At 38.5% G+C, this 25,149-nt stretch overlaps 1 protein-coding gene across 3 annotated transcripts in view; it reads left to right on the top strand.

The window, feature by feature from the left end:
- Positions 1 to 25,149, top strand: part of Cep41 (centrosomal protein 41) — a 48,739-nt gene that overhangs the window by 7,003 nt on the left and 16,587 nt on the right. The window contains exons 2-4 of one of the 3 annotated variants that reach the window (XM_071611886.1): positions 12,014 to 12,122; positions 13,092 to 13,155; positions 23,192 to 23,239. In XM_071611886.1, the coding sequence (XP_071467987.1) occupies positions 23,200 to 23,239 (40 nt within the window). In that variant the 5' untranslated portion in view covers positions 12,014 to 12,122; positions 13,092 to 13,155; positions 23,192 to 23,199. The remainder of the gene's footprint in view (positions 1 to 12,013; positions 12,123 to 13,091; positions 13,156 to 23,191; positions 23,240 to 25,149) is intronic. The other 2 variants (XM_027950142.2, XM_071611887.1) reach the window with 2 other exon arrangements.

Here is a 25,149-nt window from a genome sequence, read left to right on the forward strand (position 1 = left end):
TTTTTTCTTTTTTTAAGGAATGAACTCCAAGCAATGAATTTTCCTCTTAGAACTGCTTTCAATGTGTCCCATAGATTCCTATATGTTGTGTCTGTGTTTTCATTTATCTCTAAGAATTTTTTAATTTCCTTCTTGATGTCTTCTATAACCCATTGATCATTCAGTAACCTATTGTTCATTCTCCAAGTGATGTATGCTTTTTCCTTCCTTCTTTTATCGTTGATTTTCAGTTTCATTCCATTATGATCAGATAAGATGCATGGTATTATCTCTACTCCTTTATATTGTCTAAGAGTTGCCCTGTGACATAATATATGATCTATTTTTGAGAAGGATCCATGTGCTGCTGAGAAAAAAGTGTAACTGCTTGATGTTGGGTGGTATACTCTATATATGTCAGTTAGGTCTAGGTTATTAATAGTGTTATTGAGTTCTATAGTTTCCTTATTCAACTTTTGTTTGGAAGATCTGTTCAGTGGCGAGAGAGGTGTGTTGAAGTCTCCCATGATTATGGTATGGTGGTCTATTAGACTCTTGAACTTGAGAAGAGTTTGTTTGACGAACATAGCTGCACCATTGTTTGGGGCATAAATATTTATGATTGTTATGTCTTGTTGGTGTATGGTTCCCTTAAGCAGTATGTAGTGTCCCTCTTTATCTCTTTTGATTAACTTTGGCTTGAAATCTATTTTATTTGATATGAGTATGGACACTCCTGCTTGTTTCCGAAGTCCATATGAGTGATATGATTTTTCCCAACCTTTCACCTTCAGCCTATGTATGTCCTTTCCTATCAAATGCGTCTCCTGTAGGCAGCATATTGTTGGGTCTTGTTTTGTGATCCATTCTACTAGCCTGTGTCTCTTAATTGGTGAGTTTAAGCCATTAACATTTAGGGTTATTATTGAGATATGGGTTGTTCTTCCAGCCATATTTGTTTATTTCTGTTACTAAACATGGTTTGTTTTCCTCTTTGATTATTCCCCCCCCTTTACTGTCCTACCTCCCACTGTTGGTTTTCATTGTTATTTTCCATTTCCTCTTCCTGTAATGCTTTGGCGAGGATGTTTTGAAGAGATGGTTTTCTAGCTGCGAATTCTTTAAACTTTTGTTTATCGTGGAAGGTTTGAATTTCATCCTCCATCCTGAAGCTTAATTTCGCTGGATACACAATTCTTGGTTGGAACCCATTTTCTTTCAGTGTTTGAAATATGTTATTCCAGGATCTTCTAGCTTTCAGAGTCTGTGTTGAAAGATCAGCTGTTATCCTGATTGGCTTACCCCTAAATGTAATCTGCTTCCTTTCTCTTGTAGCTTTTAAAATTCTCTCCTTATTCTGTATGTTGGGCATCTTCATTATAATGTGTCTAGGTGTGGATCTCTTATGATTTTGCACATTCGGCGTCCTGTAGGCTTCTAGGATTTGGGATTCTGTCTCATTCTTCAAGTCTGGGAAGTTTTCTTGTATTATTTCATTGAATAGACTTCTCATTCCTTTGGTTTGGAGCTCTGTACCTTCCTGTATCCCAATGACTCTTAAGTTTGGTCTCTTTATGTTATCCCATATTTCTTGGATGTTCTGCTCATGGTTTCTTAACAGTCTTGCTGAGCTGTCTATGTTCTTTTCAAGTTGAAATACTTTGTCTTCATTGTCTGATGTTCTATCTTCTAAGTGTTCTACTCTCAGTTCCGGGAGCCGGAATTCGGCTGCTTAGTGCTTGTTGTATGCTCTGATAGGAGCAGGGTCCAAGAAGCAGCCTCCGCAGGCTCAGCAGCCCTGGGCCAGGGCGGTTCCGGGACGGTTCCGGGAGCCGGAACTCGGCCGCCCCGCGCTCGGTGTTCCCTCCGATAAGATCAGGTTCTAAGAAGCACCCAGGCGCTGAACCCTAGCAATCTGTCTGCAAGCCGCAGGTGAATTGCAGCCTGAAATTACCTGTTCTATGGCTGAATGAGCTGCGGTCAGTCGAAAACAGGGGTGGTGACGTCAGTTTACCAACATGGTGGCTGCTGGCCTCCTCTGTGGTCTGACCGGTGTGGAGAACCGAGATGGACCGCTTCCTTCCCCCGTCTCGAACCCAGAATTCAGCCCTGAGTACGGTGCTTGCGCGGCTGGCAGAAACTGCAGCACTGTAACCCTGCGTCTCTATCCCAGAGCGCGCTGCAGACTGTAGCCGCGGGGCGATTTGCTGAATAAGCAGTGTTACCCTCCGTGCGACAAACCTCTCGCGTTTGAGTCCCCGTAGCTGATCCTCGTGCAATGGAAATCCTTCCTCCAGGTTCCGGAGCACCCCACTATTGTTGGAAATTCCTAACAAGATATCCTTTAGCCGTCCTGACTTGTCATACTCCCACACAGTGAAGCAGCACATGGGGGCAATGCACTCCCCTCGCCGCCATCTTCCTTCTGAGAAGCAGCTCTATGAGTTATAGTTGATAGGCTTACTGACACCTTGTAAACCAATCCAAAACCATATATATTTATCTATATATGTGCTTGTGTATATATGTATGTGTATATACATATATATGTACTCACACGTTCCGGCATCCATTCGGTCCTGCTGGGGTGTGACGGCAGGCTGGGTCCAAGAAAGGGGCAGCCACTTCCAAGTGTCTGCGCCTGGGACATCGTTTCCGACAAGTCTGTACCGCTGGGTCTCCCCCGCAAACCCACACCCTCTCACCTCCTTCTCTAACCCCCGCAAGCCCGCGCGCTGTCGCAGTCCCTCCACTGTTGAGTTTTGAGAGCTCTTTTTATATTTGAGATACTAGTTCTATACTGGATATGTGCTTTGCAAATAATTCTTCCTGGTCTGTAGCTTAATGTTGTTTCTTTCCTTTTTTTTTTTGTGTGTGTGTGTGTTGTGTGCGTGTGTTGGGGATTGAACCCAGGAGTGCTCTACCATCAAGCTATATCCTAAGTACTTTTTAATTTTTTATTCAAGGTGGGATCTCACTAGTTGCCCAGGGTGGTCTCTATCTTCCAATTCTTCTGCCTCAACCTTGTGAGTCACTGAGATTACAAGCGTGTATCAGTGTACCTGGCTGTAGTTTTTTTTTTTTTTTTTTAAGAGAGAGAGAGAGAATTTTAATATTTGGGTTTTTTTTAGTTTTCGGTGGATACAACATCTTTGTTTGTATGTGGTGCTGAGGATCAAACCCGGGCCGCATGCATGCCTGGTGAGCGCGCTACCGCTTGAGCCACATCCCCAGCCCCTGTAGTTTAAAAAATCCTGTAGCAAGGCTGTTTTTGAAAGAAAAAGGGGTTAATATTTTTCTCTTTTTACTATTTAAATTTTATTTTTTTTGGGGGGGTGGGTACCAGGGCACTTGACCCCACAGGAGCACTTGGCCACTGAGCCACATCCCCAGCCCTATTTTGTATTTTAGAGACAAGGTCTCACTGAGTTGCTTAGAGCCTCGCTAAAATTGCTGAGGCTGGCTTTGAATTCGTGATCCTCCTATCTCAGCACCCAGATTACAGTTTAATTTTTTATAGTAGTGGCTTTATAGAGATGTTAATTCACATAATTTAAATTTACTCCTTTTAATGATCTATAGAGATGTGCAGTCATCACTAGAGTTAATTTTAGAACATTGTTATCACCCCCAAAAGAAATACTGTAACCTCTAGCTGGCGTCAATCCTCCCATCACTCCTTCCCACCCAGTTGTGGAAATCACTAATCTATTTTCTAGTCTAGATATTTCATATAAAAGAAATCTGAAAAATGGTCCTTTGTAACTGCCTTCTTCCACTTAGCATGATATTTAAGATTTGTTCTTGTTATTTCATTCATCAGTACTTCATTCCATTTATTGCTGAGTAATATTATATCACATAGATATACCTCATTTTGTTTATCTGTTCTTCTATTGATGGACATTTGGATTGTTTCCATTTTGGGGCTATGAATAATGCTACAGTGAATATTCATATATACATTTTTGTCTGGATATGCTGTTTTCATTTCTCTAATGATACATTATATGAATACACACACACACACACACACACACACACACATATATGCATTTCCCCTTTTGGGTGCTGAGATCCAGGAATAGGTCAACAAAGGATAGTATTAGATAGTATTGGTTAGGGTGTTTTTTGTTTTGTTTTGTTTTAGTTATAGTTGGACACAGTACCTTTATGTTATTTATTTATTTTTATGTGGTGCTGAGGATCGAACCCAGGGCCTCGCATGTGCTAGGCTAACGCTCTACTGCTGAGCCACAACCCCAGCCCTGGTTGGTTTGTTTTTGCAGTACTGGGATTGAGCCCAGAGGATCTCTACACTGGGCCACACCCCCAACCCTTTTATTTTCTTTTGAGTAGGGTCTCACTGAGTTGCCCAGGTTGACCTTGAACTTGCTGTTCACCAGCCTCAGCCTCCCAAGTTACTAGGATTTCAGGTGTGGGCCACTGTACCTTGCTCCAACTAATAATTCTTTTAAAAATGTTTTTCCCCTGTATAGTCTCTGTTTCCTCCAAATATCTGTTTTTCTTTTTGTTTTTGTATCAATCAGCTTAGACTGTCATAACAAAATACCATAGACTGGGTGGCTTAAGCAGCAGAAATTTATTTTTCATAGTTCTGGAGTCTAAAAGATCAAGATCAAGGTGCCCACTGAGTCCAGTTTCTGGTGAGGACTCTCTTCCCGGCTTGTAAATGTGCTCACAGTGAAGGTGAGGGGAGAGGGAGTTCATTGTTGTCTCTTCTTATAAGGACCCTAGTCCTATTAATTCTATTGGATAAGAGATAATGATCTCAGGCTTCTTTTAGTTCTCAGTTATTAATTTGTGTTTTTGAGTAGGAGATTTATTTTTTATTTAATTGGTGCATTATTCTTATACATAATAGTGAAATTTGTGGGCTGGGGATGTGGCTCAAGCGGTAGCGCTCTCGCCTGGCATGCGTGCCGCCTGGGTTCGATCCTCAGCACCACATACAAAGATGTTGTGTCTGCCGAAAACTAAAAAAAAATAAATAAATATTAAAATTCTCAAAAAAAAAAAAGAGGGAAAAAAAAGAAATTTGTTCTGTTCTCTTTATATATGGACAGAACATAATTTAATCAATCTTATTTCCTAATATCTTGCTATTCCCTCTGCTCCTCGCTCCCCCGATCTGTTTGCTCTTTGAGTAAAAGATTTTAAAAGGTGGTTGAGATCTTTGTATATTGGGGAAAGGCTTGCAAATGTTAAGCTTTATTATAGAACAATATCACTAAGCTGTGATTTAGGAACTCCCCCTTTCAACTCTGCACTCTCAGCCTTTCCTCTGTGCCTGGTCAAATTCTCCAGAAAATTCCTCTGGTCTCCTGAGAGTAAAAGCCTAGATGGATGCCTGGTGGGATTATACCTAGAGATTAAATCTCAGCACTAATGTGCACCATTCACTTATTCCTCTCATTTTCAATAAAGATATCTCTGCCTTCTACTGTGTGGAAACCTCCCACTCCAGAAATCCTTTCCAGGAAATAAATCAATAGACGTCTGCTAGGATGGGCACGGGGCAGTCACTCAGTAGCACAGAGGAGAGAGGGATTTGGAGATCCAGCTGCTTCTCAAATAGGCTCCCACCAGTCCTTTCAGCCACTTCTTTTACTCCCCACTTCTGGAGGTGCCTGAGTCTGTCAACTCCTCAGCCTTTTAAGACTTGTTCTTGGCTTCTTTCCCTGTTCCTTCTTAGTCTTCGGTTATCTTGAGTACATCAAGCATTTTCACTTGTTGATCTGCTTTCTAGAGTTCAAGAATCTAGTGTTCTACTGCTGTCACTTCTCCCACTCTGTTTGATTTTGGGTGGGTGGGTATAATACTGAAAGGTAATAATACCCTTTCAGTGAAGGTTTTGGGTGGGAGTGAAATAAAATGCTTTAATTTAGTCTGCTCTCTTTGCCCAGTATAGGTCATCTGTAATTATTGTATTTACTAGTTTGCTTTCTGGCATACTTACAAGAACATAGGATAGGGACCTCATCTGCTGCATTGTCTCATTACCTGCACACAATAGTATTTCATAAATATTTGTCAAATAAGTGAATATGTATGATTGAGATAGATCTATCTATCTATCTATCTCTGAAACTGAGAGAAGTCAAGGCTGAAAGTTCACAAATCAGAAATTAGATGCCTATAAATGGAAATAAGCCTAAGTGTTTGGCTCACAGAGAACCTGTTGATTGAGAAGGTGGAATCCTGGGGAGCACAGTAATTAAGTGGCTGACAGAGAAATGATCTGTGTGTCATTAGAGAATCAGAGAATACCGCCAAAGCCAAGGGAGTGGAAACTGAAGAAAGTGGGGATATATGTCAGTGTCATGTGGTATAGAAAAATAAGTTACACTCTGAAGAGTATCCATTATATTCATCAAATAGGGGATCAGATGTTGGGTAGCTGTGGTAGAATCCTCAGTGAGCAGCACTATAATGGACTGAGGAGAAGGGCAGATATGCAATGTACATCATTATTCCTAAGAAGCTTAGCTAGAGAATAATCAGGGTGGAGTGATGTTCTAATTATATATTGATTTCTTTTGAACCATTTCCCTATTTTAAAAAAGAAACCATCATTTTACTATTATCCCTCATGGTTCTGAAAATTCACTGGGCTCAGCTAGGTGGTTCTCACTTGGAATCTCTCATGTGGTTTTGCAGACAGATGGAAACTGGAGCTAACTTACTTTGAAAACGTCTTCATTCACAAGTGTAGTGTTATTGTTGTCTATTGGCCACGCAATGGGCTTTTCTGTGTGGTGTGGCCTTTCCTATCACATGATCACTGAATTCCAAGAGCAAGTTTCCTGAGAGAACCAGGTAGAAGCGGTACTTCTTTTATGATCTAGCCTCAGAAGTCACATGATATCACTTCCATCACAGTCCCAGACCCACTCAAATTCTGCAGAGGAAACATAGATTTCACTACTCAATAGGAGGAAGGTAACATCACACTAGGATGGGAAATTTTCTTGTGGCCATCTTGAAAAATGCACTTGGAGTGCTTTTTCCATCCTTCTTCCCCATCTTTTTATCCACAGAAGTTCAACCCTGAAACACAGCTTCAGTGCCCACTCTTCTGTGAACTCTCTTCTCACTTTACAATGTATGAGCCATCTCCTTTCAGATTTCCAGAGCCCCTGATGACTGTGTACCTACATAGGCACCAGCATGCACACTGATGTTGTTCATGTCTTCATTTGGCAGGTACTTACTGCTCTTTCACTAGTACAAGGCTTTGTAGCAAGTACAGAGATGTACAAGATTGAGCCCCTGTTGGAAATGCAGGGAGTGAGATGTGTGAATGGCACAAAGAGAAGTAAAATCTAGGCAGGGAAGATATTTCCCTCTGACTGGGGCCTTTTAAAGGAGAATTCCTAGGAGACATGTTTGTGCTTGGTTTCAAGAGTCAGAAGAAGTGGAGAAGCTGGGTAAGGAAGGTACACAGGGAAGATATTACATATCATTTGACCCTCCTTAGAGATGTAGCCCTTACAGGGTCTTTGACATTTTCGGTTGTTCTCAAAGAACCTGCAATAATACCACAAACATCAACTTAACTTCCTGATTCTTCTTAATGAACTTCATTATGACTACCTATCTTAAATTTTTATTTTATTTTAAATATATCCAAAGCTTCCTCTTCTACCTGAACCTCTGCTCATTAACCTATAAACATTCTCAAATTAATTTCTCTCTCTTTCTGTCTTAAAGAAAACAACAACAAAGATTATCCCTTAGCTCTTGGACTGGGGAAAAAAACAAAAAGACCATCTGTCTACTTACCATCCTTTTCTTTCCTTCCTCCCCTCTCATACAGGGGACCTGCTGTTTTTGCATCTGCCCTTGTCAATTTACCATAACTGCTTTCACCAAGGCCATCTACAATGTCCTGTTTTGCTAAATCCAAATTCACCTTTCTGTTGTTCTTTACTTGACCCTCATTCTTGTTCACCTGTTCATGCTTGACCTCTTGTTCTCTGACGTGACAGCTTTGTTCCCTGTTGACCCCTCCCTTCTTTCTGCAGCTCTTCTTAAGTTTTCATGACCCACTTTCTTATGGCCTCTTCTGAGTCTCAGAAGTTGCCTCTTATCCACCTAACCTTCAATGTTGGGGTTTTTCTTCTCAGTTTATACTTTTTCTAGAGTGGGTTTTGGCCATTATCATGATTTCTTCAGTTGCCTATAGCTGATAACTCCCATATCTTTTTTTTCATAGACTACATCTATCTCCTGATTTCCAAATCCATATAGCCAACTAGACACTTCCATTTTAGATAACCTACAGATATCTTATACTGATCATGCCCTAAACTGCACATACCATGTTTTTCCATATATGCTTCCTCTTCAACTCCCTTGTTGGGGGCATGGTACCACTGTCCTTTTGTTACAACAGGCCATTGACCATTGTTTTGATTCAACATTTTAAATGTTTCTTGAAATGGTTTCTGTTCATCTCTACTGCCACTTTCTCAGGACCAGAGTTCCTTTTAGCACAATACCCTCCCACCTGATTTTCTTGACTGCTCCCTTCTTGACTACAAGCAAATTTTCCAAATTGCCGCCAGAGTGAGCTTGTTAAAAAAAAAAATGGAAATATAATCTCATCACTGCTCCCTAAACTTTCAGTGATTCCCCATCATCTTCTCTTGGGTTTCTTAACTTTGGCATTATTGACATTTAGGCTATTTCTTTGTTATGAGGGCTGTTCTGTCCATTATTGAATATTCAGCAGTATCCTTGACCTTTACCCACAAGATAATAACAGCAACCCCCAACACCCAGTTGTGACAACCCAAAGTGTCTCTAGACAAATGTTCCTAGGCAAAAGTGCACCTGTTTAAGACCCACTGATCCACAGGATAAAAATCCAAATTTGTTAGCCTGTATACAAGGCCCTTTGTGATCTGCTCCTGTCTGCCTCTCCAGCGTCATTCATCCTCACACTACCCCCAGTGTTCCAGGTCTACCAGTTGCCATTAGCTTTCTTAAAGCTGTCCATACCTTCTCTATCTCTTTACTTGCCCAGGCTTTTCTCTCTGCCAGGCCCTGTCTCCCACCCACTGCTCTGTGTACTTGAAAAACCTTGGGTCCTCAGAATTTAGCACAGAAGGCACCCTTTCAGGAAATGGTTCTTGACACTTAATCTGGATTAGGTACCATTTTTGTGCTCCCATCACACCCCTGCTTCCCTCTCCTTGTTCACCCCACTGTCTGACATAAGTGTATCCAGAAGTCAGTGACAGCTGAATGTGTCCTCAGCATAGGGGTCTGCTCCTGGTGGGCATTCAGTAAGTGAATGGCTGGTGCTCAATAAGTCTTTGTTGAAGGAATGAATAGTCTTCCTTGAAACAGCTGCTTTTCACAGCTCTTTCACTTTCCACCATTCCAGCCTGTTTATGTCATCGAAATAAAGCCAGTTGGTCAGTAGGTCAAGAAGCAGTCTCCCCAAAAGCAAGAATTTTAAAGAAGAAAGTATGGCCGTACCGTAAACACGCACTGTGCTGGCAGTGGAGCACAAATAGCTTTACGTTTTGTGGTTGGTACTAGAAAATCAGCAATAAAAAAAAGTTGGACTGAAATGGGAACATGGAAAAGAAACACTACATTTTTCTCCTGCAGCATATGGATTTCTCATTAGTCCATGTAAGGGAAAACTGGGGGCGGGAAGGGCTCAGTGGCTGCAGCTGTCCACACTCTCCCCTCATCATTCTGCCGCCACCACACCTGGTCCCCAGAGATACCCTCACTTCTTAGCTATTTTGGCTTAGGTATGGACAAATCCCCCTGGTTCGGCAGAGACTGGCCTGGAATTTTTCAAACGAAGCTTTGCTAGGAAACTGGTGGGAAAAACAAAACAAAAGTAAAAACAGGAAATAAAGTATAGAAATGATAAAAATATAGCGTACCCAAAAAAAAAAAAAAGTCTCTTAACTTCAGATAACTGAAATCTAGGATTTGCTTTCTTTGACTCTGTACTGTTTGTTTCATTTTGCCATGAAATTGTCTCTCTTTGGGGAACTTGTCATAAATCTTCCTTTTCAGTCTTATGTTTATTTTCCTTCTATTACTTAAGAATCATCTCCATTTTCATTTAGGGAAAATGGAAAGGAATTGGAATTGACGTTATAGTCACTTTATCCTATAGACAGCAGATCATAATGAGAAGTGATCAGTAACCTTTTTCTAAGGATGAAACAGATCAATGCTTGCAAAAAGAATCTGAGGACCAGTGCTAACTGTTCATAATTAAGATTTTACTTGCCAGGTGTGAAACAAAAAATGAAGACCATGTCATATGAGTTTTTTAATATTACTTAAGAACTGAACTTTAAAAAAAATTTTTGTAGTTATAGATGGACAGAATACCTTTATTTTATTTATTTTTTGTGATGCTAAGGATCGAACCCAGTGTCTCACACATGCTAGGCAAGTGCTCTACCACTGAGCTACAGCCCCAGCCCAGAACTTAACTTTTTACTCTAGGATTTTTTTTTCTTTTCAACCTTTTAGGCATTAAAATAGCAGATGGCAGGTCTGGATGTAGCTCTGTGGTACAGTCCTTGCCTAGCATGTGCAAGGCCCTGGGTTCGATCCCTAGCACTAGGGAAAAAAAATAGCAGATGGCTTATGTTTTTATGTATCAGCTAAAAATTAAATTAAAAATTTAAAAATAAACAATTCTAAAAAAATAAAATAAAATAACAGATGGTAGTTGTAAGGTTTTGCTTTGGTTTTGTTTTTTGTGTTCTTACTTGGCAAAATTAAAAGTTGATAACTCTCTGTAGGTACCCCCCACAAGTTTTTAAAAATTCTTTTGGTCTCTGAAATCCACAACTTTGACCAACAGATATTTTGTTCAGACATAGAAGTATCCTACCTTTTTTTTTTTTTTTTCATGCTTGTAGGTCATTTGAAAAGGTATCTCAGTATGCAATTTATTTTGCAATCCTCCCAATAGGATATGCTATAAATTGTTTTCAAAAGCAAGTGGTGTAATTTTTTTTTTAAGTTTTGATGTTCTCTCCTAAGGAGCCAGATAGTTGGCTGTAATTCAGTCTTTATTCAGATACTCATTTATTGACTGAATATCAGTAAGTACACTTAGTATGTACTGGGTCCTGGGCAAATATAAACCTTTAAGGAAATCCTAGAGTAGGGAAGAAGTTCTAGTTGTAGCCAATAGGCAGGTATTGATACTCTGGGGGATAGGAGAAGAAAGTACCTAATTCCACTTTGGACAGCTTTACAGAGGAAATAAATTTTGTCCAAGGACAAGTTGAGGAAAGGCATTCTAGGCAGACATCTCCAAGACTGGAGATATTATGGGGACATTCCTGTCCATAGGCACATGTGCAGAAGATGAAGTTGGAAAGATATTACCCAGTTTTAATTTCATATTCCACAGCTACCTATGCTGAACATATGGATTTCATACTTATAGGCTAGAAAAAGACCTATAAAAAAGCCATATTTTGTAGTGTCCTTTTTCTTTATCCTTCCCTTCCTTAATGGCTTTTGCACTCACCACAGGAATTTAATATGGGTTAATGTCTTGTGCTTGGATTCAAAGTGTTAACTATCAAAACACAGCACAAGGGAGACCTGGCAGGCATTTTTGCTAACCATAAACTTATCCTGAGCCTGAGATGAGCCTCAGCTGCCACAAGAGCCAGTCTGTTGGCAGTGACACATGTGGAGCCCCAGACTTGGAGGAGCAGTGTCAGAGTTTGCCAGCACAAGCCCTGGCCAGACAGCATCTGGTCAGGTCTGAATCCCACCTGCTATATTTTAGATGATCTGTGGATAAAATCTACAGGGTGTCCCAAAGCCTTCATAAAAAGAGTAACATTAAAAAAGAGGGGCAGGATAGCTGCCTTTCATTATCTTAACAGGTTTCTTGAGGCAGGGGCAGATGATTCACTCTGTTACAACAGTGGATTAAAAAGAAATTGAAGGGAGATCAATTTTGGCTCAATATAAGTTTTTTTTTTCTTTTCTTTTCTTGTAGTATCAGGGATGAAACCCAGGGTTTCCCACATGCTGGGCAAGCACTGTGCCACTGAGCTACATCCCCAGCCCAAGATTATTTTTCTTTCTTTTTCCATATATTTTTATTGGTAAGTTATAGTTGTACATAATGGTGGGATTTGTTGTTGTTTACTCATATGGGCACACAATATAATTTGACCAATATCATTCCCCGGTATTTCTCCTTTTATTTTCCCCTCTTTCCTCCCTCTGGTCCTTCTTCTCTACTGATCTCCCTTTGATTTTCATGAGATCCCTCCCACCTTTTTCTTTTTCCTCTCTAGCTTCCACATATGAGAGAAAACATCCAATTCTTGACCTTCTAAATTTGGGTAATTTCACTTAACATAATGTTCTCAAGTTCCATCATTTTCCTGCAAATGACATAATTTCATTCTTCTTTCTGGCTTAATAATATATACTCCTTAATAATATATACTCCTCTGTGTGTATATATATATATATATATATATATATATATATATATATATATACCACATTTTCTTCATTCGTTCACCCATTGAGGGACACCTAGGCTGGTTCCATAGTTTGGCTATTGGGAATTGTGTAGCTATAAACATCACTATAATGTGATGACTTTAATTCCAAGGTAATTTCTTTTTCTTTTTTTTTTAATATTTATTTATTTTTTAGTTGTAGTTGGACACAATACCTTTATTTATTTATTTTTATGTGGTGCTGAGGATTGAACCCAGGGCCTCACATATGCTAGGCGAGTGCTCTACTGCTGAACCACAACCCTAGTCCCCCAGATAATTTCTAAGAGCTTTTTTTTTTAATTCTTATCACATAGTGCTCTGAGATTATTTTGACAAAATGTGTTTTGACAGAAACAAGGTAACTGTCTTCACCTGAAGAAATGCCATAGCAAAGAGTTCTATATGGTAGGGATGGTTAGATCTCTAAAGTAGCTTTCATCCTTAAAGTCGATGAAATTTTATTATTTTTCCCCATTTTTAAGTATCTGATTCTTTCCTGAGTTTGCCACCTTTATCTTTACATTAACCCAATTAATTGTGGATTTTCTTATTTTGTAGTATTTGACTAAAAGGATACCACAGAACCCAAAATATCAGCATGTCAAGTCAAGACTGGACACTGGTGAGTAAAGATTAGAAAGTTAGAATTTTTTTTTAATACAATAGCTAATTTTTGACAGAAAGCAGCCCATCAAAACTGGTATAAATCACAGCTAAAAGTTTCTCACTATCTTGCCTGATGTCTTTTTGGGCTCAGGACTTATCTTTGAAAACTGTTTTTCAAATTATCAGTAAAAATTTGCAGTTACATAATTTAGCTCATTTTTCATTACCACATTAGAAATAATAGAAATTGAGAAAATGAAATCCCAGAAATGGAAACCATTGTTCAGTAAGTTATGGCGCTGATGCTAAGTAAATATCAGGAGGTCATCTTCTGTTTTGAAGTACCTTAAATATATTGCTTCAAGCTGGTGGTAATATCCACGTGCATGTTTGTTCTGTTCGGTGTTCACACAGAAGGTACAAGTGAAACTGTGGACTTTGGGTGATAGAAAGATGAGTGTGGATTGTGGTTTTTGCAATGAAAGAGCTTAGATTCAAGTGATGGCAGACAGCTTGAATGAGTAACTAAAATATCAGACAAAATTTTTTTTTTTTTTTTTTTTTTTTTATTAATATTTATTTTTTAGTTTTCGGCGGGCACAACATCTTTGTTTGTATGTGGTGCTGAGGATTGAACCCGGGCCGCACACACGACAGGCAAGCGCGCTACCGCTTGAGCCACATCCCCAGCCCCAGACAGACAAAATTTAATTAGTGCTGCAGTTTAGGTGAAATATGGTTTACAAGTACCTTCCTACTTATTTCCTTGCTATTCACATCCATCAGTGTCGTGATGAGGACTGCTGTCCAGATCCTGGCGGATTTGCAGTCTTGTGAGGTTTGGGTTGTTTGTTTGTTTTTTTTCTACCCTTTAAATCCTGTTGTGGAAAATCTACCTGATTAAGATGGCTTTGCTAGGGGATTGAGGGACTCTCTACCTTTAGCAGTACTGAATTTTCCACCAGTACCTCAAGACAACTGAGGAAAGCAAAGGGGGGTGTTGTCCTTGTTTAAATGATCTCATTTATTTTGTCTTTCTCTTTCTGCAGTCTCCTTAAAAATCAATATCTTCCATTGCGTATGTTTCCTCAAATAACCTGGACTTCAATTAAATGTTTCAAATGCAGATACTATTTCTTTTTACCTTTCTTTCAAAAATCTCCTTGTCATACAGATATTTATCCTTGCAAATATCCTGTTTGATGGGCAGGTGAAAATATTATCACTGTTTTTAGAGGAGATGGAAATTGTGGCCTGGAGATTTTGTGGTTTACTCAGAGTTCAATATAGAAGCTAAAGCCAGGATTGTTGGCAGAGTGAGAAAGTCAATACTAGAGAGTAGGTGCCAAATCTAGTGTAGTGTCTCACCACCCTGTGTTTCCCCCAGCCTTGTTTCTTCTATCATTTGTACTCTGAGCTCCTTCGCTTGTACCCACCTCCCCCTTAATTGCAATAGTGGCCCACCCTTCTGAAATAAGTGATATGGAGGTAAGCACCAGATATGGGAGAGTCCAGAAGTGATGTTAAAAGACTACTGTCCTTGAAATCTTTATAGCTTTGAAATTAAAATTTGTAAAAACTGAGATTTATCTAAGATACTTAGGTTCGTCTATGCCTTTGTAATTTTTTTTCTCTTGAAAATCAAACTGGGGTTTATGCTACCCCATTCTTTCTTTTCAGTTTCTTAATTTATAACTAAAATTTGATTCACTAATAGTGCCTGAAATTAATTTCAGTTTTTGTAATATTGAGATACTTATGTTGGTTTTTATAATATATATTAAATACCTATATCTAGTATATCTTGAGAGTTTTAAACTACTTTTTAAAATTAGCTTTTTATTCTGAGATAATTGTAGAATCACATGCATTTTGTAAGAAATGATACAGAGAGATTTCATGTACCCTTTTTGCAGTTTCCTATATGGAAACATCTTTAAAAACTATATTGTCACAACTGTGATATTGACATTGACATGTCAGTCAAGGTACACAACATTTCTATCACCCCAAGATTCCTTATGTTGTCCTTTCTACTCCCACTCAAATATTTAACCCCTGACAGGCACCAATATTTCTCTGTTTCAATCATTTTGTTTCACAAATAGTATATAAATGGGATCCTATAGTATGTAACCTTTGGATTGTCATTTTTTTTCTCAGCATAATTCTTAAGATTCGTCCAGGTTATTACATGTGTTGATAGTTTATTCCTTTGTATTACTGGCTGGTATTTACCTGTTGAAGACCATCTGCATTGTTACCACTTTAGGGCTGTTACAGATGAAAGTACTATAAACATTCATACAGATTTATTTATTTATTTACTGCAGTCGTGGGGATTGAATCCAGGGGTGCTGCACCACTGAGCTACATCCCCAGCTCTTTTTATTTTTTATTTCCACACAGAGTCTTGCTAAGTTGGTGAGGCTGGCCTCAAACTTATCATCCTCCTGCCTCAGCCTCCTTAGTAACTGGGATTACAGGTGTGCACCTCCTTGCCTGGCTTATGTACATATTTTGAGTGATCATAAGTCTTCATAATTGCCCAGGAGTACAATTGCTGAGTCACATGGTAGTTTATTTGTGTGGTATAAGAAATTGCTGAACTGTTTTCCAAAGTCACTGTACTATTTGATGTTCCCACCACATTGGTTAAGTGGTTCATTATCTCTGATAGCCATTCTGATAAATGTGTAGTAATGTATTGCAATTTTACTTTCCCTAATTGCTGATGATGAACATTGCATTTGCTTATTTGCCTTTTGTATATCTGGTAAGATGTCTGTTCATGTCTTTTGCCTGTACTAATTGAATTGTTGGGCTTTTTTGCTGTTGAATTTTGAGAGTTTCTTATATATCTCAGTTACTTAGGAGGCTGGGATAGGAGCAGTATAAGTAACCCTTTTTATTTTTTCAGACAAGGTCTTTAGGTTGACAAGGCTGGCCTCAAACTTACATTGCTCCTATCCCAGCCTCCTAAGTAACTGGAATTGCAGGCATGAGCCACTGCATCCAGCAAAAGTTTTAAATTTTGATGAGGACCAATTTTTCAGTTTTTCCTTTTATGGATCATGATTCTGTTATCAACTGTAAGAACTCTTTGCCTATCCCAATGATTTTTTTCTAAAAACTCTCTAGTTTTAAATTTTACATTTAAGTCCATGATACATTTGAGGTGATTTTTATAGAAGGTGTGTGACTTAATCAAGATTAACTTTTTTTGCTTATGGGTATACAGTTGGTTCAGCATTGTTTGTTTAAACGGTTACTTATCCTCCATTGAATTACACGTTCATTTTTGTCAAAAGTCAGTTGGGCATAAATGTGTGGTTCTGTTGCTGGGTCTCTGTTCTGTTCCTTTGATCAGTGTGTTTGTCCCTCTACCATTATTGCCCAGTCTTGATTACTGTAGCTACATGGTAAACTGGATTAATTAAAATTGGTTATGCTGATTATTTTTCTTTACAAAATTAGCTATTCTAATTTCTTTTCAGACAAATTTTGTGATAACCTTATTTAAAATTTGCTGTGATTTTGATAGGAGTTGTTCTTCAATTTGGAAAGAATTAACATCTTTACTTTGTTGAGTAACTGTTAACATGTTTTCTATATCCATGGACTTGTCTACTCTGAAAATTTCATAAAAATGAAATCATATAATAAATATATAGCCTTTGTGTCTGTCTTCTCTCATTTAGTATAGTGTTGTCAAGATTCATCTGTGCTATAGCAGGTGTCAATACTTCATTCCTTTTTATTGCCAAATAATATTCTGTTGTACATCTATTCTGTGTTTGTTTATCTACTCATTAGTTGATGGACATTTGGATTATTTACATTTTCTGGCCAAAGTGCTGCTTTGAACATCAATGTATACAAGTTTTTGTGTGAACATGTGTTTTCAGTTCTCTTGGGTATATGCCTAGGTGCTGAATTGCTGGTCATATGGTACTCTATGTTTAATTTTTAGAGAAACTGCCAAACTATTTTTTCAAAGCAGCCACAGTTTACATTCCCATCAGCAATGCAGGAAGGCTCTGTTTTCTCCACATTCTCACTAATGCTTGTTATTGTCCATCATGTTGATTATAGCCATCGTTGTGGGTGTGAAGTAGTATCTCATTATGGTTTTAATTTGTATGTTCCTAATGACTAATGATGTTGAGCACCTTTTTTATGTGCTTGTTGGAATTTTTATATCTCCTGTGGAGAAATGTCTATTCAAATCATTTGCCTGTTTTAAAATTGGGTATTTTTCTTTGTATTACAAGAGTTCTTTTATTTATTCTGGATATTAGACTCTTACTCTGTTCTATTCCCTTGATCAGTATGTCTGTCCCTCTACCATTACCACCCAGTCTTGATCACTGTGGTTACATGGTAAATTAAATATTTAAAATTGGAAAAGTAAACTGATTATTTTCAGTTTATTTTTATTTATAAAATATAATCATTGTATTTTCTCCTATTATTACTATTGATTATTATTATTTTCATTTTATTTTTCTTTACAGAAATATAATCATTGTGGATATTTTCTCCTATTCTATGAGTTTTCTAGCATTTTTTGTTGTACTCAGCTGAAGGAGTAAAGTATATCTACCCATCTTCCTGGAAACAAGAGTCTCCCAAACTAGTTTCATAATAGTTTTTGGAAGGGCCAAAGCATGCCTCAGTGCTTTAAAGCTCAAAATATTTTAAAGTTAGTGTGGGAGAGAAATCTTATTCTAGGACTTGATTGTGTGTGTGTGTGTGTGTGTGTGTGTGTGTGTTTCAAATTTAGAATCTATTTTAAAGTCAACTTAGGGGAGAGATTTTATTGTAATGTTGGTATTCTGTTCTGTACATTTTTGTGACTGACTTCTCTGCTCAGAGGAGGTCTTCTACCTGGTGTGCAGCACCTGTGGTTATGTACCAAGACCCAGAACCCATCATCCTTTGAAGCCAGCAGGACCTGGGGCAGCCCAAACCCCAGCGTTTTGTCCAAATATTATCATTGCTATTTGTGGCGTGAGGTGGAAAAGATGAGGAGTCCTGGGTAAGAAAATACAGGAGAGACTTTAGAGCCCAAGTAAGAGTTAGGAGTCCTCATATACAGAATGTTTTTAAGCTCTGCAGTCAGAGGAAGTAGGCACAGGAATGAATGAGCATTTCCTATTTCAAGGCTAAATGGATGGGTCTTTAATCTTTTCTTACCAGTGAGCAATTCAGAGTTAATCACAAATCAAGAATTCTATCAAGAATCAAGTATCTCTGATCTTCACCCAAATCATCTGCTGAATTCTTCAGAAACTGATATTTTCCTTCTACATAAAGATTATTTTTTGTTCCTTTACTTCTGTCTCCTCATAGAAACCTGAACACTGATGTACAACCATGGCTAGAAAACTCAGAATTATTTTGAACTTCCAACATTTCTTTTATTCTGTAGGTGCCTGAGTGTATCTTCCCAGCTCCCCAGCACTGCCAAACCGTGCCATGAGTGGATTATGCTCCTGACGAAACCCCTGCCGGCATTTTGTTCAGCCAGCTCGGCAGGGCTCTTGTATGTTCTCAAGCACCCTCACAGGGTTTCTGTTCTGCAGTGCTGCAGACTGATTAAGGGACACTTCCCAAGCCACAGGGCTCTCCCTTTATTAGTCTCTTCTAACTCTTCTGCCAGATGCATTACCTCTTACTGCAGTCTATATTCAATCTCATTTCACATTTCTTTGCACTTTCCAAATTTTGCAAACTTTCTCCATTCAGTCTTTGCTTATTTTTATTTTTATAAAATTTTCCTTCCTTTATTTCTGCATAAACTAGAATATTTCATTTCCTTTATTCTTCTTTAGTTTTTACTTTTCCTGAATACTTGCTAATAGCCTTGATCTTAAGCATTCAAACTCATTATACACTGGGTGCTCTTCATTTTTATTTGGGATTTAATTCTGTCTCTTACGTCAAAGGAAGAGATGTATGTGAAAGGCTTTTACAAACCAGGGTGCACTATACACACGTAGAACTTATTGAGGTTAACAAAGGACCACTGTGCCTCTTTTCACGCTTTCTGCTAATTCTGAACCAAAAGAACTTCTCCTCAGAGGAGGGAAATATTGAAGAAAAATAAAGCCTTAGAGTTGTCTCTTAGCAACTGAGTTCATGCCTTATAAATCTTACCCACCTTAGATTACTGCTGCTCAGAATCACTGGCTTTTCTTACAGGCTTAGTACAAATAATGTTATTAAATTATAGAGCCGCAATGGAAAAAATGTCTAATGAATGAGTCACTCGGTTAATCAATTGTACTCTACCTTTGCACAGGACTATTGATAGAGTTGAATTGTTCCTTTCTCTTGATTCTAATTGTAAAACTTTTGTTACGTATCTTTCATTGCAACTTAAAGTTGTAAGAAGGCAGAAGCCAAATACCACTTTATGTACTTCTCAGTTGCCTGAGTCAATATCGGTCATATGAGTAGTCCAAACAAAACATAATTGTTTATATATCAAATTGTGCATAGTTTAAATAAAATCAGCTGTGCAAAAACTCAAGCCAGATTAGAACGTGATTATTTACATTATTAAACAACTTACTATTAGGATTTTTCAAAGGGTAGATCCTTATAGTATATTCCATTCAGCAAATATTTTTGAGCATCTCCTCCACTAGACAATGGGAGGTATAAAGGTTGTGAGTGTATGTGTTCATGTGCACAGATAAATAATCTTGGACTCTGCATTGAATAAAGTACATAAAACTAATCCAGTCCAGTGACAGATGCTTTGTGAGTGGTAAGCCAGTGCTTTAGGAGTTCAGAGGAGGGAGCGGGTTGCTTCCTGCTGGGTGAGCTAACAAGGTATTATGTTAGAGAACCTAAGGCTGACAGGAAGTTTGTCAAGTTTAATAATTAAGGCAACACTGAAGGAGGTGGGTAAGTTGGCATCTTCAGTAGTAGAGCAAGAAGTTTTAGACAGTGAGTAATGGAGAGCCTCTGTCTTTTTTCTTTTAAATTAGTCTTATCTAGCAAAATTTGGCAGTAATGTATAATTTCAAATATTTTTAAAAAATTAGCTCTCTGGTAGTTTTTAAGACTCCTTTTACATATTAAAATGTGTTTATAAATAAGTGAATTATGAAGTTGATTCTCTTCCAGTCTTTTTAAAAGGTAGTCAAAAACTATTTTCTGAGCTGGGGTTGTGGCTCAGGGGTAGAGTGTTTGCCTGGCACATCTGGGGCCCTGGGTTCAATCCTCAGCACCACATAAAAATAAATAAAGATTGTGTCAATCTACAACCAAAAATAAATATTTTTTAAAAAACTATTTTCTGATGCAATTAGATATAGTTGGATAAGGCACTTAGTTAACATATAAGTGTGTACAGTAGGATACAACGCCTCTGTTTATACTTTCTAAAATCACATTTAGGGATTTTGTGTTGATTTGGGGTCAGTCATCCTAATAGAAGCAATATGGAAACTCTCCCTTTCCTTTTCTCCTCCAAACTTTTCTCTTCCACACTTAGATAGAATGAATGTCTGTAATAAAAAGAGCTTCTTATTAATGGCCCTCTTGAATTTTTCATAAATTTGCCAAATATCTGCATAACTGCAAAAGATCTTGTCTGTCATCTCCTTTGGTAGGAAAACGAAAGGTAGGCGGCACAGCTTACCTCAGAGCCTTGCGGGAGGGTCTGCTGATGCAAGATGGAGTGCTGTATAAATATACTGAAAATGTTGATAATTAATAAGGAAATTAATTTTAGACACTTCGTTAGTAGAAACCACTGTCATTTGGAAATGAACTCTTTTAATAATAAAGACAGTATAAATGAGGTTGGCTGCTATTTTCCATCCCTCAGGGAATTAACATCAGATGGTCCCCACCTCTTTTGGTCTAGGAAGTGGCACTTCCTACAAGTTTACCTCACAATGAATTGTGTTTTTAAAACACAAGAGCTGGGGACGTGGCTCAATGGTAGGGTTCAATTTCTTTTTTGGGGGGGTGGAGACAGGGAGGGGGTTCAATTTGTAATACTGCAAAAATGAGTAAATACTAATAAAACAACAGAGCTAGAAAAGCCAGGTGTTTTGTGAGCCGTATTAGAAACCGGGAGATTGGGAATGGACCTGGCTTAGTTACTATCTTGCTGTGTCACTGGAGAAATTTATTTCCAAATTTCTGACTGGACTGCCTGAAGCTTCCCTAGCCAAAGGCACCAACCACCACATCAACACTGTGCAGCTGTTGGGGAGTCAGGGACATACAACCAAAAGCTCCTCTGAAATAGTTTAAGAATAAGGTGGTGGGAAGCTGAACAGCATACTGATTTGCTGTAGTCTTCTCTCATTCCATTGATCAGGTAACTCCATGCCCAAGTTTAGAAGTTTAGAGTTGCAGTGGGGAGGAGGGATGTGTAAGTCCAGGAAAAATTTATGTTTTTTTTTTCCTCTGGAGTTCTGATCACTTCTTAGGTCAATTGTAGGCTGAAGAACCTAGAAAAGATCATATTTGGTTTTAATCAGTTCTTTGGTGGTTATTGTGCCTCTTCTGACCATACATCTCTTTTGAGAAGCCTCAGGCCTTCTGAGTAGTCCTAACTGACTTCATCTCTCTCTCAGCTTCTGGAAGAACACAGTGTGGGTCTAGGACTACACTGAATCTTTGTTTCTAGTCCTGATAAAGAGTGTATGTCTTGCCAGGAGCAGTGGCACATGCCTGTAATCCCAGCAGCTGAGGCAGGAGGATTGCAAGTTCAAAGCCAGCCTCGGCAACGGTGAGGTGCTAAGCAAGTCAGTGAGACCCTAAGCAACTCAGTGAGACCCTGTCTCTAAATAAAATACATAAAAGGGCTGGGGATATGGCTCAGTGGTTGAGTGCCCCTGAATTCAATCTCCAGTACCAAAAAAAAAAAAAAGAGTGTATGTCTTAAAATGAAAAATAAAACAGTAGATTTTTATTCCATAATGAATTCGTGATAGAAAATTTATAACAACAAATGAAGTAAGTTGTGTTTTGACAATGTAGTTGGGTTTTCAGAGCAAGGTTTTTCTCTCATTGCTCTGACCCAAACATGAAGAAAAGTTTAAAATAGTCCTTGAAAACATCAATCCATGTCATTAATTGGAAGCATTTCTTTGATCAGAACTTGGGATCTAGTTAGATTTAGCCTAGTAAGATTTAGCCCTCTCAAGACTTAATGTTAAGAGCACAATTTTAGAAATTGAAATTATTTTGAATGTTTTTCTTTTGCCATACTTTTAGGTGCCAGATAGAGCTTGCTGTGCTGAATTGAATCAAATTGTAGCATGCCCAGTAAAAAATAATAGTCCCTGGCTTGAGAGCTAGAATTTAATTCATTTGAAAACCAGAATGATTCTGGCCCAGTTTTAAAGTATGAAAACTCTCCAAACCACCTTGGCTAGAACCTAGTATTATAGAACCAGACCATAAAACATGAGGGCTGGGGACTCTCCATAGTGGTGGGAACCTGCTGTTATTTCTCAGCAAATCAAGCCTAGGGTGAATACTAGCATCCAAACTGTGTGGTCTAGTTCAGGCTGCAACATCAGCATGAATAGTGAAGACCAAGTTCAGGAAAGAGGAGGAGACCACAAAGACAAAGCAGAGAGGAAAGGGTTGCTTGGGTAGCCACAAGGGCACACTTCAGACATTCAAAGAAAATTGCTTCTTTTTTTGGTGGTCCTCTATGTATCTTCCCCACAAACAGACAAGGGGGTATAGGGAGGTAGAGAGCTTTCACTCAAAAAGGGGAAAAAATGGATATAAATAATCATTAGTATTTTCTGAGACTGCTAAATGTTTTTCCGGGGATAAACCCTAGCTTAAATGCATTTAACCAAAACATTTTCCTCAGTTCCAGAACTTTTAATGATGCTGTGTAATCCAAAAGGCTGTTTACTGTGTATGGCCCATTGGCCCACTGTCCAAAATCCCATAGGAACAGGCCATGGATGCTCAGGAAGTACTTGTTTTCCATTCTGTTTTCACAGTGTTACTCATTTTCTTCCATTTATAGCATATCTAAAATTCTTCCTTCTTTTTAGGTAACAGTATGACGAAATACATTGAGAAGCTAGAAGAGATCAAAAAAAGTGAGTAACACTATTGATGACTTGGAAAAATGGAGCTCCATAATGTTCTGTAAGCTGGTTATCAGCTAACCACCATACTCTACAGCTGACATGTGTGGAGAGCTGTGAGAGTCAGGTGAGCCTGGCAGCTGCCTAGAAGTATGTGGGAATCACTGGGTACCCTCCTGGCCAGCTGCTAAGATGGTGGCCTATGAATCTCAGTTCTGCCCAACTTGCATCCTTTAGGGGATATCATCATTGGAATGCAGAGTGGGGTCTGGTGGAGTGAGCTCTGCTTAAGTGGTTCATACCCGAGTTTCTAGGTACATTGTGCTGCAGCCTTCGTGGCTTTTTACAAAGTACTTAATCTTTTTGCTCCTCTTATTTGGTCTGTACCTGAGACAGGATAATAATCTCTCTCTTCATAACATTCTTATGAGTATAAATTAAAGAGTATTCATGGAAGACTTAAAGGTGTGAGAAAGAGCGAGCTTATTCACAGTGTTCGGCATTATCCATTCACTGCAGTCTGTTTTCTCTTAATTAAAAATCATATTTCATGCACATCCTTTTTTAAAAACTAATCTACTACAAAGATATCTTACTAAGTCACAGAGTATATTGCCCTTGCAAAAAATCATGATTTTTCAATCTGTGTTCAAAACTGATGTAAAATATACATGCCTTGGCCAGAATTAAAGAACTAGAAACATCTGTTTCCGAAGATGGATCTGCTTGTATCTTAAGTAGGAGAACCCAGTGCTAGGAGTATTTAGCTAATGGTAGTGACGTGTCCTATGGTCACAGTCCAGCATTTGACTCTGGTAAAATATATCTTCTTGGAAGAGAAAATTACAAATCTAGAATGCATGAGAATTTTTTTTTTTTATACAACAGACCTTTTAATTTAAAATGATAATGTTCCTTTTGAATTGCTGCAGTGCAGGGAAACCCTGTACTATAGATGTGGACTTGGGAGCAGCTTTGTACTGACTGCCTTTATGTACCATGTTCAGTTAGAAGAGATTGTGCTATAAACACTTTTTAAAAATGTGTAATATTACAGGATCCTCCCCTTTTCCTTTTATACATTTTGTGTTATTATTTAAGTATATACATATGTGTCCATAGAAAACATATATGAAATATATTGAATTTCCAAACCATGAAAAAAATCTTGTTTACTCACCTACATTTCATTGTTGTCATCCTCAATTCAGCCAGAGCAGGCGACATCCAGCCAGCCTGCTTCTATTTGAGTTTGTGGTCTCTTTTGACTCCCTTTCCATTTGTAGCTGAGTGTAAGCTCACATGTTCTCACCAGAAATTGTCCCATAAAAATGTCCCATTCTACTCAAATTGGTAGAACCTTGCTTAAAACATTTCTTTAGAGTACAGTGTGATATCTTGAATATCTAAACCCTTAGTGTAGGTTCTCTAAAAAGAAATACTCTTGCAATAGCATCCTTGAAAATGTTCACTCACCTTCCGCCCTTAGAAGTTGGGGGCTTCCTTTTAATAAGGCCAGAGTTTCCACTTAACTTGATCACTTGCTTTGTGCTCATTTCGACAGAATTGCCTTAGTTCTGGTTTGGTATCTACATTTTGGAATCTATTTCCTTCTCTCCTCCCTTGTTCTGTTCTTTGGTGGAGAGGGAGGTAGTTGCAAGATACTCTAGCTAGACCCATCACTGCCCACATTACCTCAGATGCCACGTCTGTCTGTGAAATCAGACCTTGTCCTGGTACTTCCTTTGATTTGTCTTCCACTGTGAGCCCAACTTCCCTTTTATTTGCTAATAACACATTTTAACAGATGCCTGCAAACGCAGAAATCCTTTGTAATCTGAACATTCTTTCAACTCTACCTGGGGAAAACAGACACTGTGACTATTGACTGTTTACAAAGCCTATTCTTGGTGCCTGGTAGT

Source organism: Marmota flaviventris, chromosome 1, assembly GCF_047511675.1.
Source record: "Marmota flaviventris isolate mMarFla1 chromosome 1, mMarFla1.hap1, whole genome shotgun sequence".
Lineage (NCBI taxonomy): Eukaryota > Metazoa > Chordata > Mammalia > Rodentia > Sciuridae > Marmota > Marmota flaviventris.